Here is a 15,000-nt window from a genome sequence, read left to right as displayed (position 1 = left end):
CAGACAAGATGCTGGTCAGACTCAGACTCAGACAAGATGCTGGTCAGACTCAGACTCAGACAGGATGCTGGTCAGACTCAGACTCAGACAAGATGCTGGTCAGACTCAGACTCAGACAGGATGCTGGTCAGATTCAGACTCAGACAGGATGCTGGTCAGACTCAGACTCAGACAGGATGCTGGTCAGACTCAGACTCAGACAGGATGCTGGTCAGACTCAGACAGGATGCTGGTCAGACTCAGACTCAGACAGGATGCTGGTCAGACTCAGACTCAGACAGGATGCTGGTCAGACAGGATGCTGGTCAGATTCAGACAGGATGCTGGTCAGACTCAGACAGGATGCTGGTCAGACTCAGACAGGATGCTGGTCAGACTCAGACAGGATGCTGGTTAGACTCAGACAGGATGCTGGTTAGACTCAGACAGGATGCTGGTCAGACTCAGACAAGATGCTGGTCAGACTCAGACAAGATGCTGGTCAGACTCAGACAGGATGCTGGTCAGACTCAGACAAGATGCTGGTCAGACTCAGACTCAGACAGGATGCTGGTCAGACTCAGACAGGATGCTGGTCAGACTCAGACAAGATGCTGGTCAGACTCAGACAGGATGCTGGTCAGCTCGGGCCAGACTCAGAAGTGACAGTGATGGAAGGAGCGGTGACGGAGAGAGAGAACGATTTATAGTCAAACCTTCACCTCAGACCATGAAAGCTGAGCTTCCACAGACACACAATGTGTTAATCAGGTAGATGTGCGTCTAAAAGGGAGAATTATCTCAACAGCAACGACACCTTCACTTCTTCATCACTGGATGACCCATCACCCCGATGGAAAGTGTCTGAGAACTTTAGACTTCAAAGAAAGAGGTTCTTGAGTGAATCAGAAGTTACAGTTAATTTAGCTGATGCTTTTGTCCAAAGCGACAATAAGTGCAAACAATCATGAGGATTCCTGCAGGTGCATCAGCTTCAAACAGATGAAATCATTAAAGTGCAGAACAACAGCTTCAAATAAGTCAAACCAACGTCTCTTTTTTATGTTTTATTATTGCAGTTTAAACAGGAGAGTTTTCAGTCTGCAGAAGGTGTGAAGACATCAATGGGAGCTCGTTCCACCATTTAGGCAGGCAGATTTTATTTGAGGGGGGGGGTCCCACTCACAGTGAGGTAGGTAGCAGCGAGCCGATTGGCCGATCCAGAGCGAAGTGAACGCGCTGAGTGTTTGGTTTGACCGTGTCCTGGATGTAGGAAGGACCTGATCCACTCACAGCACGGTGGACCAGCTCCAGAGTCTGGAAGCAGATTCAAGCAGCGACTGGTAACCAGTGAAGGGAGGAATGGTGCATTGTGGGAGAACTGGGGGAGGTTAAAGAGCAGTCGGGCTGCTGCATTCTGGGTGAGCTGTAGAGGTCGGATGTAGGCAGTCTAGCAGAAATAAAAAAATGTGTTCCTGTTAATTCTTGTATTCACAGACATTGAAGAACGCTATAGTCGGTGTGGAACTCCTCAAATGTCATCGTTGTCCCTCGATATGTAAACCATGAGGTGAAATAATAACGAGTTTTACTGATGTTTGATGTCATTCAACAACTGAATCACTCAGGTTCTAATTATAGGAGGAAGTAAATAGCCTAAACTGATCCCATTCATTTTAAAGAAAGGAAAGTTTACTCAGGAGAAAAGTTGATCGGAGGAAAGAAACCCAGAATCTTCTTTTAGTCCTTTTACGCTTTTTCTTCTTCTCTCTTGTATTTATTTACTCTTCTTGTTCTTGTCCTCGTTTAATCTCTACGTCCGACGAGGCCTCGGCCGAACTCCTCTGAGTCCAGCAGCATCCCAGAGAGAGGATTTCAGCTCAAGCCGAGTTGGAACACGGAACAGAAGAACCTGCTCAGACCGAGCTGCCTTGTAGGTTCAGGACGGCTGGAGCGCTCCAGTACTCCTCAGCACCGCCGCCTCCCGGCCTTCAATCGACCCGGATCTCCCAACTCTCTGCTGTTGAGTGAAGTCGTTCCACTGGTCCGTCTTCAGGACTTAAAACTCTTCATATACTGTACATACTGTACTTTACTTTGAGTTTTAATGTTCTCTCTTTTATAGAGAGCGGTAGTATTAATGTTCTCTCTTTTATAGAGCGGTGGTATTAATGTTCTCTCTTTCATAGAGAGCGATGGTATTAATGTTCTCTCCTTTATAGAGCGGTAGTATTAATGTTCTCCCTTTTATAGAGAGCGATGGTATTAATGTTCTCTCTTTTATAGAGCGGTAGTATTAATGTTCTCTCTTTCATAGAGAGCGATGGTATTAATGTTCTCTCTTTTATAGAGCGGTGGTATTAATGTTCTCTCTTTTATAGAGCGATGGTATTAATGTTCTCTCTTTCATAGAGAGCGATGGTATTAAAGTTCTCTCTTTTATAGAGAGCGATGGTATTAATGTTCTCTCTTTTATAGAGAGCGATGGTATTAATGTTCTCTCTTTTATAGAGCGGTAGTATTAATGTTCTCCCTTTTATAGAGAGCGATGGTATTAAAGTTCTCTCTTTTATAGAGCGGTAGTATTAATGTTCTCTTTTATAGAGAGCGATGGTATTAAAGTTCTCTCTTTTATAGAGAGTGATGGTATTAATGTTCTCTCTTTTATAGAGCGATGGTATTAATGTTCTCTCTTTCATAGAGAGCGATGGTATTAAAGTTCTCTCTTTTATAGAGAGCGATGGTATTAATGTTCTCTCTTTTATAGAGAGCGATGGTATTAATGTTCTCTCTTTTATAGAGCAGTAGTATTAATGTTCTCTTTTATAGAGAGCGATGGTATTAAAGTTCTCTCTTTTATAGAGCGGTAGTATTAATGTTCTCTTTTATAGAGAGCGATGGTATTAAAGTTCTCTCTTTTATAGAGCGGTAGTATTAATGTTCTCTCTTTTATAGAGAGCGATGGTATTAATGTTCTCTCTTTTATAGAGAGCGATGGTATTAAAGTTCTCTCTTTTATAGAGAGCGATGGTATTAATGTTCTCTCTTTTATAGAGAGCGATGGTATTAAAGTTCTCTCTTTTATAGAGAGCGTGGTATTAATGTTCTCTCTTTTATAGAGAGCGATGGTATTAAAGTTCTCTCTTTTATAGAGAGCGTGGTATTAATGTTCTCTCTTTTATAGAGCGGTGGCATTAATGTTCTCTCTTTTATAGAGCGCTGGCATTAATGTTCTCTCTTTTATAGAGAGCGGTGGTATTAATGTTCTCTCTTTTATAGAGCGGTGGTATTAATGTTCTCTCTTTTATAGAGTGGTGGTATTAATGTTCTCTCTTTTATAGAGAGCGGTGGTATTAATGTTCTCTCTTTTATAGAGAGCGGTGGTATCAATGTTCTCTCTTTTATAGAGAGCGGTAGTATTAATGTTCTCTCTTTTAAAGAGAGCGGTGGTATTAATGTTCTCTCTTTTATAGAGTGGTGGTATTAAAGTTCTCTCTTTTATAGAGAGCGGTGGTATTAATGTTCTCTCTTTTATAGAGAGCGGTGGTATCAATGTTCTCTCTTTTATAGAGAGGTGGTATTAAAGTTATCTCTTTTATAGAGCGGTGGTATTAATGTTCTCTCTTTTATAGAGTGGTGGTATTAAAGTTATCTCTTTTATAGAGAGCGGTGGTATTAATGTTCTCTCTTTTATAGAGAGCGGTGGTATTAATGTTCTCTCTTTTATAGAGCGGTGGTATCAATGTTCTCTCTTATAGAGTGGTGGTATTAAAGTTCTCTCTTTTATAGAGAGCAGTATCAATGTTCTCTCTTTTATAGAGCGGTGGTATCAATGTTCTCTCTTTTATAGAGCGGTGGTATCAATGTTCTCTCTTTTATAGAGAGCGGTGGTATCAATGTTCTCTCTTTTATAGAGCGGTGGTATCAATGTTCTCTCTTTTATAGAGCGGTGGTATCAATGTTCTCTCTTTTATAGAGTGGTGGTATTAAAGTTCTCTCTTTTATAGAGAGCGGTTGTATCAAGTTAACTTCGTTGTTGACTGAATCTCTTACAGTTTTGTGATGCAGGGCATCTTCACTGGGAGTTTGAAGGATGGTTGTCAGGATTGAGCTGCTCTCCTCATCTTGCTCCTCTGTGATGATTTGACTCTGCTGGTTGTTGGGTTTGTGTTCCGCTGCCGTGATTCTGCTCCGATCCCGTTGAGCAGCTCCGTCCTGCTCGTGTGGACACGAGTAATAAAAAAGGTTTTGCTTTCAGACCACAGAGTGTGACATCTGTGAGTCTTGTTATTGCAGCAGCTCCGTGGTGAATCGCTCCTCCAGACGCCGCCCTTCACGCCGTCGTGTTGTTCAGAAACTGGAGAGCAATTACATTTGGTTTGATATCAGAGGAACAAACAGCAGCTCGTGTTCCTGTCTGAAGGAACTTACTGCTGATTTTACTTCTTTTTAACACACAACCTAAAACGAGTGCAGACACGCTGCACAGCACGAAGACTTCAGTACTTACCAACAAATGTTATAACATTTAATCCAGGATGAAGAAAATAAACCTGAATTTCTACAGACCAATGATTCTGATCAGGTACCTGTCAGAAGTAGTGAATTTAGCTTTTGAATCTATAAATATGTGTATATGTATATAGTTTGTGTATAAATAAAGGTTGAAATACTTTATTCTGTTTTTTTATTTTCCATTCATATTCTCTAAAAAAGAAGCTTGAATTAAAGGTAAGTCAAATAAAGTTACTGAAAGAAATAGTTCTTTGAAGTAAAGATGACAAGTTTATTTGTTGGGATTGGACGAAGTACATCTGAACCCCAAATGTGGATTCATCCGCCGCTGAAAATGGTCCCCAACAAAATGCACCTTTTCCTCGTGTTGGTTATAAAAACTAGTGAGCCGCTGTTTTAGGAAATCACGATGCAACTATATACTTGTGTTTTTAGAGATTCAGTAGGAACCAATGGGCTTAGAGCTGACAGACACAGATATGTTGACAATAAGAAACATAACATCATATTTAAAAGGAAAGAAAAAGATGATTTCATGTTTCCCGACCTGGAACTGGCAGACACATTTGAGCTGAGCTCCGTCGTCTCTGCAGACGCCTCCGAACCGACAGCTGGAGTCGTCACAGACCCTCAGGTCGCTCTTCTTCTCCGACAGATCTACAAGACACACACGCACACACACCAAGGGTTAAATGGAGGGTTAAACGAGAAGGCAGACGCTGAGCAGGTAGATCGATACCAGACCTACAACACCTACACAAGTATCTCCTCTCATCACACTTTCAGTCAGAATAAAACCCCGACAGGTTTATGAACAATAAAAGCAGACAAGGGGAGAAAATATGGAAACCTTTATAAAGTGTTTAAGGGCCTTAAAATGGTATTTAATTACAGTACTTGAGTAAATGCTCTTACTTTACACGACTGCTCATACAACACACACATCTATATAGTCTTGATTGTCTGCGAGTCAGTGTTTTGGTTTTGTAGACGCGAGGACAGATATCAAACTGAACAAACTGGGAGCAGGAAAAAGGTTCAGGAGTGGAAGTTAAGCAGGAGGTCAGACAGGCCAGCAACAAGGCTGCAAATCAGTGGAAGAAAACCACACTGCAGCTTTGATGGTCTGGCAGGGAGTGAATGAAACTGGGCCGGTGTATAAACTGATGAGCTGCAGGTGGCGGCGGAGGGCGGGGGGGGCGATGTTAGGTGATGGTTAAAGGAAGCAAAGTCAATTATCAGCGCACTCTGCAGGAAAGTTCTTTGCTGTTCGGCTCATTTTCTAACAACTTTTCTTCATACACACTCGTCACAGCGTAAGAAAGCTCACGTGGTGAGGACCACATTTTCACCACATGACTTTTGTTTACAATTTCTGCAGCGCTGCAGTTTTGCCTTTGTGAAAGCAAACCGGACCAGTGGGAAAACAATTTAACCATTTATCATCCTCGCATTGGTTCCATTTAGGAACCGGCAATTTAGATGTGTACCGGCCCTTTAAGTATGAACCAGCCCTTTAAGTGTGAACGGCCCTTTAGGCTTGTTTTGTTTCTGTGAAAACTACTTATTTGAAGTTGTTGCAAGGTGTACTTTTAGTTTTCTCTTCTGATAGAGTTAGACTAGCAGTTTCACCCTGCTCCTACTTTTTGTGCTAAGCTAGGCTGAATAAGTCCTGGATTTATTTATTTATGTACTGGACACAGATTAAAATGATATCCATCTTCTCTGCCAGCACACAGTCTGAGTGTCGGTTCACATCCTTGTTTTTTCTGTCATCACAGTTTCCCCTGAAACTTGTTGATCCTGAATCAGTTTTATTGATCAGTTCATAAAATAGACATATTGCAAAAACCTCAAAGCACATTATCTTATCTGGAAGCAGATCAGAGGACAACAGCCTGAAACAAGAAGGATGCTGGACCTTCATATTATTGCTCCCACAGACACACACACACACACAGGAAGTGAAGTCTTCTCTGATAATAACAGGCCTCCACGACTCAGAAATGTGCAGCCAACTTCAATTATCCACATTTTCTTGAAGATAAAAGCCACAGATTCCTGCCTCTGTGTGTGTGTGTGTGTGTGTGTCACACACCACAGCTGAGTGGGCTTTGAAGAGCCGTGTAATGGCCTGTAATTACAGTTTGCAGACCTCCCCTACTCCTAAAAATGGCCGCCGCTGGCTGCATTAACAACCAGCCGCAAAGAAAACCCTGCAGCTCAGCTGCTGACGGAGACGTGAACCTCCAGCTCAGACAGCAGGAAAACTAACCTTCAGATACTCAAGGAAATAATACGAGACAAGTCCTTCAATTCACGAGTAAGAGAAGTAACACCACAATGGGAAACACTCCAAGTCACTTTCCCTTCAGAGCTCTAAATTATTGATGCATTAAAATGTTTCAAATGAAACTGGAGACAATTTAGGAGAAAAACTAAATTGCTTTTTCACTCAAGGTTGATTTTTTCTGTTTGTTCTGTTAAAAACGTGGATTTTATTCTCAGAATCTGGTTTTCACCAGCGTTGGGTTTTGAATCCGAATCTGTTTTTAATTCTTTATGTATAGGTTTCAACATCTGCTGGTAACTTACAGTATGTAAAAGTAAATCTCTCAGATCCAGTTGAGAGATGTGTTCAGCTCGTGATGTCTGGTAAAAAACAGATTTTAATGTTCACACCCTGAAAACGAGCAGCAGAGGATATGAAATGTTTCCTCAACATGTGTCTGACACTTTACAAACAGCAGCTTCTATCTGTCCAAATATTACATGAAGTAGAGCACTATTCGTCCGTCTCGGCCTCAACATTAAACTTCAAAGTTCCTTCTTGACCTTGCCAATTTAACGGGCTGATGAAGACGGTGTGATGCAGTAGAAAGCACCTGAACAAGTGAGTCTTCTGCGTGTGTGTGTGTGTTCTGTTTCCTGTTTGCAGGTTTCAGAAAGCCACATGAGATTATACCACCAGAAGAAAATCTCCCCTCGGTGACGAACACGAACACGAACGCGAAATGAAAAGTGTTGTTTGTTCGGACCAGAGGAAACAGGAAGTATGTGTTATCCGGCTCTGCCGGCATATTTCTGTGTGTGTGTGTGTGTGTGTGTGTGTGTGTGTGTGTGTGTGTGTGTGTGTGTGTGTCGTTGCCCGTGTTGTGTTCAGGTTCTTCGCCCCCTCATACATTTTACAACAGAAACAGGGATTTGAAATGCACATAATTCCCTTTTTTGGATCAGAGCAGAACTAAAGAAGCTGACGGAGCGTAGCAGCAGCCCCCGCTCTGAGGTGCACCTCCCGAATCCCCCGAGCCCGACCAGGTCGTCATGGCCACCCAGCCGCCGCCTCCCTCCCCTCGGCTCGTTATCTAACCCCCCCTCCCACTGCAGCCCTGACTCCAGGAGAGACGCACGTCAATACTTCATCTTCTGTCTGCTGCTCTGAGCCCTTCAACTCTCCACATCTTTAACCCGTTCAGCGCCGCCGCACTCTTTCTGTTGCTGCTGCTTTCATTCACTCGCTAAAGATCAAATAATAATCAGGATTAGTGACCAAACAAGCCCACAGTTACACATTAACTATATGTGGTAGTTAGAAATCAGCCCCCCAAGACCCCCATCCTGCAGCACGTCGGGACCTCAGCCACCAGAGATTTTAATAATTAAGTAATCCATCAATTATTTCTCCAAATCCAGGCAAACGTGCTTTTTATAGAAAAGATCAATCGTGCGATGGTTAAAGATGATCTCTTCCGAAGCTCACAGCTTTACGTTTCTACTGTTTCTGATCATCGACGGCAACAAATCTTCAAATATAAACACAACAGTACTTTTGTAAAATGATCGGAAACAAAGTGCAGAAACTTTAATCAATGGAACTGTTGACGGAGTCGGTTGGGAGTTATTTTATTGTGTCGGGGAACTTCCTGTGCTGCTTCCTGTGCGACGGCGTTTTTGCGTCCAGCTGTCGGCTCCCGTTGTTATTATGTGTAACGTCACTAAATATAAAAGCCTTGTATGTGTCTGTTCCGTCTCATTTGTTGTAACGACAGAAACACTCTCCAGTTGTGAAGTGTTACACTTGACCTCACACTAATACACATATATTAGTGTTATTAGTGGAGTCAGACTGTGATACAAACATTTACAATAACTGCAGCGTCCAGAAGTCCAGAAGTCAACATGTCGTGGAAAATATCATAAGATAAAATGATATGTGTGTACTGCATTACAGACGAGGCTTTGCAGTTTCTGCACCACCTTCCCTGGGTGTTATCTGAGCTTTCTCTCCAGGAACCTTTGACAGACGGAGACGGAGACGGACTGCAGCGATGTCGTGCAGAAGCCAACAATACAAAAACATTCTCCCTTTAAACTACTTTACAAATACAGAATCTATTGTACTGCTCAGCTAAGGACAATATTCATGCAGCTGGAAAAAAAAGGGACAAAAGGTTTCATGTCACTCTCTCTCTCTCTCACACACTCACACTCACACTCACACACACACACACACACACACACAGTGTGAGGTTTTTATTTCACAGTGAAACCATCTCAAGGTCTGCGGTGGCGTATTGATCTGGTTTTCTAAAAGCGTAGAATTTATCCTCTGCAGAGATGTGAAACAGGAGAGGGAGGCGGCGTGACATTCATGTGAAATACCGCCATCAGAGATGCATGATGGGACTTCAAATCCCCGACCACGCTCACAGACACACATGTTCCACTTCTCTGTGTAGTTTGGATAGAAAAATATGAGTTCTTTGTGGTGAACAGCTGGTGAATCCTAAAGTTCTCTTGAACCTCCCTGAAGCTTCAAAGCTGCACATCAGTATCTTCTTGTTCCAGCTCTCCAGTGAAGCTACGAGTCGCCATGTTGGACTGCTTCTTTAGAACACCTTTTTATATTACAGAAATATACTCGTCACAGCGGCTCTTAAAACGCTCAATGAGAACATTCTCCTTTCGTCTTCATGTAGCTGCTGCTTCCTGCTGCGCTGTTTAATCACTGCATCTGAGTAACAGTCTGATTCCACCTGCCAGCACACACACACACACACACACACACTCACACACACACACACATTGAATTAATTGCTTGTTTAGCACTTCCTGTTATTTAAAAGGTATAATCTGGAATATTTCTGTATTATAAAGTCTCAAACACTCTCCCTGTGTTGTATATGTAGTGAGACAGAGAGATGTGTAATGTCCCTGAAGGTAACGTTTCCTCTCTCTCCTGTCATGGTGTCATCAGTCCTGTGTTGTATATGTAGTGAGACAGAGAAATGTGTAATGTCCCTGAAGGTAACGTTTCCTCTCTCACCTGTCATGGTGTCATCAGTCCTGTGTTGTATATGTAGTGAGACATAGAAATGTGTAATCTCCCTGAAGGTAACGTTTCCTCTCTCTCCTGTCATGGTGTCATCAGTCCTGTGTTGTATATGTAGTGAGACATAGAAATGTGTAATCTCCCTGAAGGTAACGTTTCCTCTCTCTCCTGTCATGGTGTCATCAGTACTGTGTTGTATATGTAGTGAGACAGAGACATGTGTAATGTTCCTGAAGGTAACGTTTCCTCTCTCTCCTGTCATGGTGTCATCAGTCCTGTGTTGTATATGTAGTGAGACAGAGACATGTGTAATGTCCCTGAAGGTAACGTCTCCTCTCTCTCCTGTCATGGTGTCATCAGTCCTGTGTTGTATATGTAGTGAGACAGAGAGATGTGTAATGTTCCTGAAGGTAACGTTTCCTCTCTCCTGTCATGGTGTCATCAGTCCTGTGTTGTATATGTAGTGAGACAGAGAGATGTGTAATGTCCCTGAAGGTAACATTTCCTCTCTCTCCTGTCATGGTGTCATCAGTCCTGTGTTGTATATGTAGTGAGACAGAGACATGTGTAATGTTCCTGAAGGTAACGTTTCCTCTCTCTCCTGTCATGGTGTCATCAGTCCTGTGTTGTACATGTAGTGAGACAGAGACATGTGTAATGTTCCTGAAGGTAACGTTTCCTCTCTCCTGTCATGGTGTCATCAGTCCTGTGTTGTATATGTAGTGAGACAGAGACATGTGTAATGTCCCTGAAGGTAACGTTTCCTCTCTCTCCTGTCATGGTGTCATCAGTCCTGTGTTGTATATGTAGTGACACAGAGACATGTGTAATGTCCCTGAAGGTAACGTTTCCTCTCTCTCCTGTCATGGTGTCATCAGTCCTGTGTTGTATATGTAGTGAGACAGAGACATGTGTAATGTCCCTGAAGATAACGTTTCCTCTCTCTCCTGTCATGGTGTCATCAGTGCTGTGTTGTATATGTAGTGAGACAGAGAAATGTGTAATGTCCCTGAAGGTAACGTTTCCTCTCTCCTGTCATGGTGTCATCAGTCCTGTGTTGTATATGTAGTGAGACAGAGAAATGTGTAATGTTCCTGAAGGTAACGTTTCCTCTCTCTCCTGTCATGGTGTCATCAGTCCTGTGTTGTATATGTAGTGAGACAGAGACATGTGTAATGTCCCTGAAGGTAACGTTTCCTCTCTCCTGTCATGGTGTCATCAGTCCTGTGTTGTATATGTAGTGAGACAGACATGTGTAATGTTCCTGAAGGTAACGTTTCCTCTCTCTCCTGTCATGGTGTCATCAGTCCTGTGTTGTATATGTAGTGAGACAGAGACATGTGTAATGTCCCTGAAGGTAACTTTTCCTCTCTCCTGTCATGGTGTCATCAGTCCTGTGTTGTATATGTAGTGAGACAGAGACATGTGTAATGTTCCTGAAGGTAACGTTTCCTCTCTCTCTCCTGTCATGGTGTCGTCAGTCCTGTGTTGTATATGTAGTGAGACAGAGAAATGTGTAATGTCCCTGAAGGTAACGTTTCCTCTCTCCTGTCATGGTGTCATCAGTCCTGTGTTGTATATGTAGTGAGACAGAGAAATGTGTAATGTCCCTGAAGGTAACGTTTCCTCTCTCTCCTGTCATGGTGTCATCAGTCCTGTGTTGTATATGTAGTGAGACAGAGACATGTGTAATGTCCCTGAAGGTAACGTTTCCTCTCTCTCATGTCATGGTGTCATCAGTCCTGTGTTGTATATGTAGTGAGACAGAGACATGTGTAATGTCCCTGAAGGTAACGTTTCCTCTCTCCTGTCATGGTGTCATCAGTCCTGTGTTGAATATGTAGTGAGACAGAGACATGTGTAATGTTCCTGAAGGTAACGTTTCCTCTCTCCTGTCATGGTGTCATCAGTCCTGTGTTGTATATGTAGTGAGACAGAGACATGTGTAATGTCCCTGAAGGTAACGTTTCCTCTCTCTCCTGTCATGGCGTCGTCTCCTCTTTGAGCAGCGTCAGCGTTGTGTTTGTAACCAGAAGCTTCATAAACTGTTTCTCCAGTTTTAAGACACTTTCTACATCCTGGTGTTTTTAACTCTGTATTTGAAGGATGAAGGATTTTAGTCCTGAACGTCTGGATCTTAAGTTCTCAGATAAACAAGTTGAACAAATGTTAGCGGCAGCCGAACAGCGTGCAGGAGAAACTCAGATGTTTAACCTTTGAATCAGAGACAGGAGAACTCCCATGATGCACCGCTGCTGCACCACCACACCAAACTTTACAAAATCCAAAAAAGACTTGCAACTGAACTTGGACTTCAACACCAACGTCTCCTGAAGTCCAAACTATTTTCTTTAAAAAGTCGGCCACATATGAATTAATGTCGTAACTCTCTAATTTATTCAATCTCTGCAAGTCATCACTTAATTCACAGATCCACTTTGTTTGAGCGTCACGCTGCAGGAGAGAACTGAGATCATTTAGTTTAGTCTGCGGTGATCGCAGTATGCAAAATGTCAAAGAGTCAAAAATGGCTAAGAATTGTGACTTGTTTAGGAAAAACTAGAAGTTTAGGACTTGAGTGCGAAGACTTAATTAACTGTTAACTGGGTGGCGGCTTGTAAACATCTGAGTAACTATATTAGCATTTCTTTAATATACTGCGCTGTACAAAGATGCATTAAGTGTCTCATCATATTTGAAACTCTCCGAGAGAAACTGACCGAATGTTTCCTATAACATCTTTGTTTTCTTAAACCCTTAAAATGCAGAAGATCTTTGTGGATTAAAGTCTCCACTCAACCACAGATGTTATTTATAAGACAGTGTTGATCACATGAAATCATTTCCAGGATAACTGATGTGTGTGAGGTCTGTGCAGACTAATGAAGACTGAACGTTTGTTCCTGGATCTATTTTAAAGCTCCTGACCGCAGCAGCTGGAGGAGTTCCTGTGTGAAGAGCTTTTCTCTGTTCTGCTCTGCTGCGTGAATAAAACATGAATCCCTGACCACCGCGCTGCTCCACAACGCAGGGTTGACGTCCTTCAGCGGGAATATTTCTGCATTTCTATATTCAGTTTGGGATTTTAGTTTTTCATCCATCACAGCCTTCAGTGAGTTCACTCCACTCAGAGAAACGTATACGTGCTGCCCACTCTGTTACAGGGGATGACCTGCAGGTGTAAGGGTCCTTTTATTAGCCCTTTAAAAGTACCTTTAAATGTCTCTTTATTCGCTGATTTAAAGGATCTTTTATGCCTTTAAATGTATTTCTATTAGCTGATGTTTTAAACGTCTTGCTGACGCTGAGCACTTTATTTCTAACTTCATGTGTTTCTTGTCTTCATTCAGTTTTTAATGTTAAGATGTTTGAGTCCTTTATGAAAGTTACAAATAAATAAAAATATTATTACTACGTGCAGTCAATGCGATATCATTTATCTATGAATAATACTGAGAAAATAAAAATGTAAGTATCTGCGGCTGTCACAGAACTGTAATAAGTAATAAATATAAATTCACCTGCCAGACTTCAAATGTTAGATCTTTACACTTTTGCAGCATGTTGCATCAAACAAACTGCTTCACCCTCCGCAGCACCGCGATGGACGGATGGTGATGCAATGTGGCTCAGACATTAACAGACAGACTCAGTGACTCATCCCACTGTGGTTTTCAATATCCACATAAAATAATAGCAAATAAAATTGATTTTGTCAAAACAAATGCCTTAAAAGATCTCTGCACATTTAAATGTGTGACAGATGCATCGTTTATTCATTCATTATATTTAAGTCGAAACATCGTAGATAAAAGAAGAAACCTTCACCTTTACTTTACTTTAGATCCTGATTCAATAAAGTTGCTATTAATCATCGATAATCATTTTGCACAGAGTGAGCAGATGCTGCAGAAGGACCTGCTGTCTGATCAGCCGCCGCCGCCTCCTCCTCCTCCTCCTCCTCCCCCCCCCAGGCCCCGACAGACTCGTTTGGCTCCATCAGCTGTTGCAGCAGAACAATGTTCACCTGAGAAGATACTCTTTGATGTTTTATTCATGTGGAGCAGATCACAGGACGGAGACTCCTTCCAGGTTCATCCTGCAGACGCAGAGCAGGAAGTAATTGACCTCCAGGGACGTCTCTCTCTGACGAGTCGAGTCACTCGGGCCGGTTTGTTACTAACAAGACAATTAAGCCTCATATCTGCTGAACTGTGTGCTGTTCGTACGGTCACAGGGATCCCACGCCTCCTGGAAACACTGCGCTGCTTACTGGATGCCCACTAAATGATCATCAACTACTCACATCGTGTATTCTTTCATTCTGCAAAGCTCCACTGTGAACCAAGAGTCCACAACGAGTAAAGTCTTTAAGTATTTTCACTAAAGCGTTACTACCTTCAGCAGTGACAGTCCTGTAACAGTAACAGTGTGTGAAGCTGTGATTATTCTGCAGCACTTCTCACAGAGCTCTGCTGTTGAACGCAGCCTGTTTACCTTCTCCTTCTCTTCTTCGCCCTCTTTTCAGTTTGCAGTGGAACAGGACAGGAGTCCTCCCTGCTGCTCTGTCACCTCACGGTTTGATGCAGCCGAACTCAACACAAAGGTGTTCTCGTCTACAGGACGAGGCGACTACAGGGGGGCGGTCCGATGCTCCTCGTTAGACACGTTTCCTCCAGGCGGCCGCATCCAGAGCACACGTTCTGTCCTCATTGGAAGTAACACATTGATACAGCCGCGCCGCGGTCCTGAAGCTCAGCGTGGACGAATGTGTGTTTGTCGTTCTACGCGAGTTAAAATAAGACGTGATGAGTTTAGGTTTCAGAATGACACGAGCAAAATATAAGTTGTATTTGTGTTATATAAATAATTAAAGTCAGTGCTCTGCTTTCGGCTTACTGCATTCTGTCATTACAACAAAAGGAAATTATTTCTGACATTCTTTTATTGAACAAATTAATAATTTAACTGAACGTAAAAGGCACCAATAAAATAAATGATTCTTATATTAGTTACATTTTTAAATCTTCAAAGTAAGTGAAATGCTTCAACATCGCAGTGTTGTGCGACTTATCTCACGGCTCTGCTCTGGTGTTACTCACAACATTTTATATAAAAATGGTGCACTTGTAAAAAAACAAAAGCAGGAGAAATAAAGAGAGACGTCCTCAAAG

The 15,000-nt window shown here is 42.4% G+C and overlaps 1 protein-coding gene across 1 annotated transcript in view; it reads right to left on the bottom strand.

The window, feature by feature from the left end:
• The window catches only part of tmeff1a (transmembrane protein with EGF-like and two follistatin-like domains 1a), an 88,627-nt gene that overhangs the window by 47,284 nt on the left and 26,343 nt on the right, over positions 1-15,000 (bottom strand). The window contains exon 2 of the mRNA XM_029452676.1: positions 5,042-5,151. Coding sequence (XP_029308536.1) covers positions 5,042-5,151 — 110 coding nt within the window. The remainder of the gene's footprint in view (positions 1-5,041; positions 5,152-15,000) is intronic.

The sequence above is a fragment of the Cottoperca gobio genome, chromosome 17, assembly GCF_900634415.1.
Source record: "Cottoperca gobio chromosome 17, fCotGob3.1, whole genome shotgun sequence".
Classification (NCBI taxonomy): domain Eukaryota; kingdom Metazoa; phylum Chordata; class Actinopteri; order Perciformes; family Bovichtidae; genus Cottoperca; species Cottoperca gobio.
This window is presented reverse-complemented; position numbering and strand designations above follow the sequence as displayed.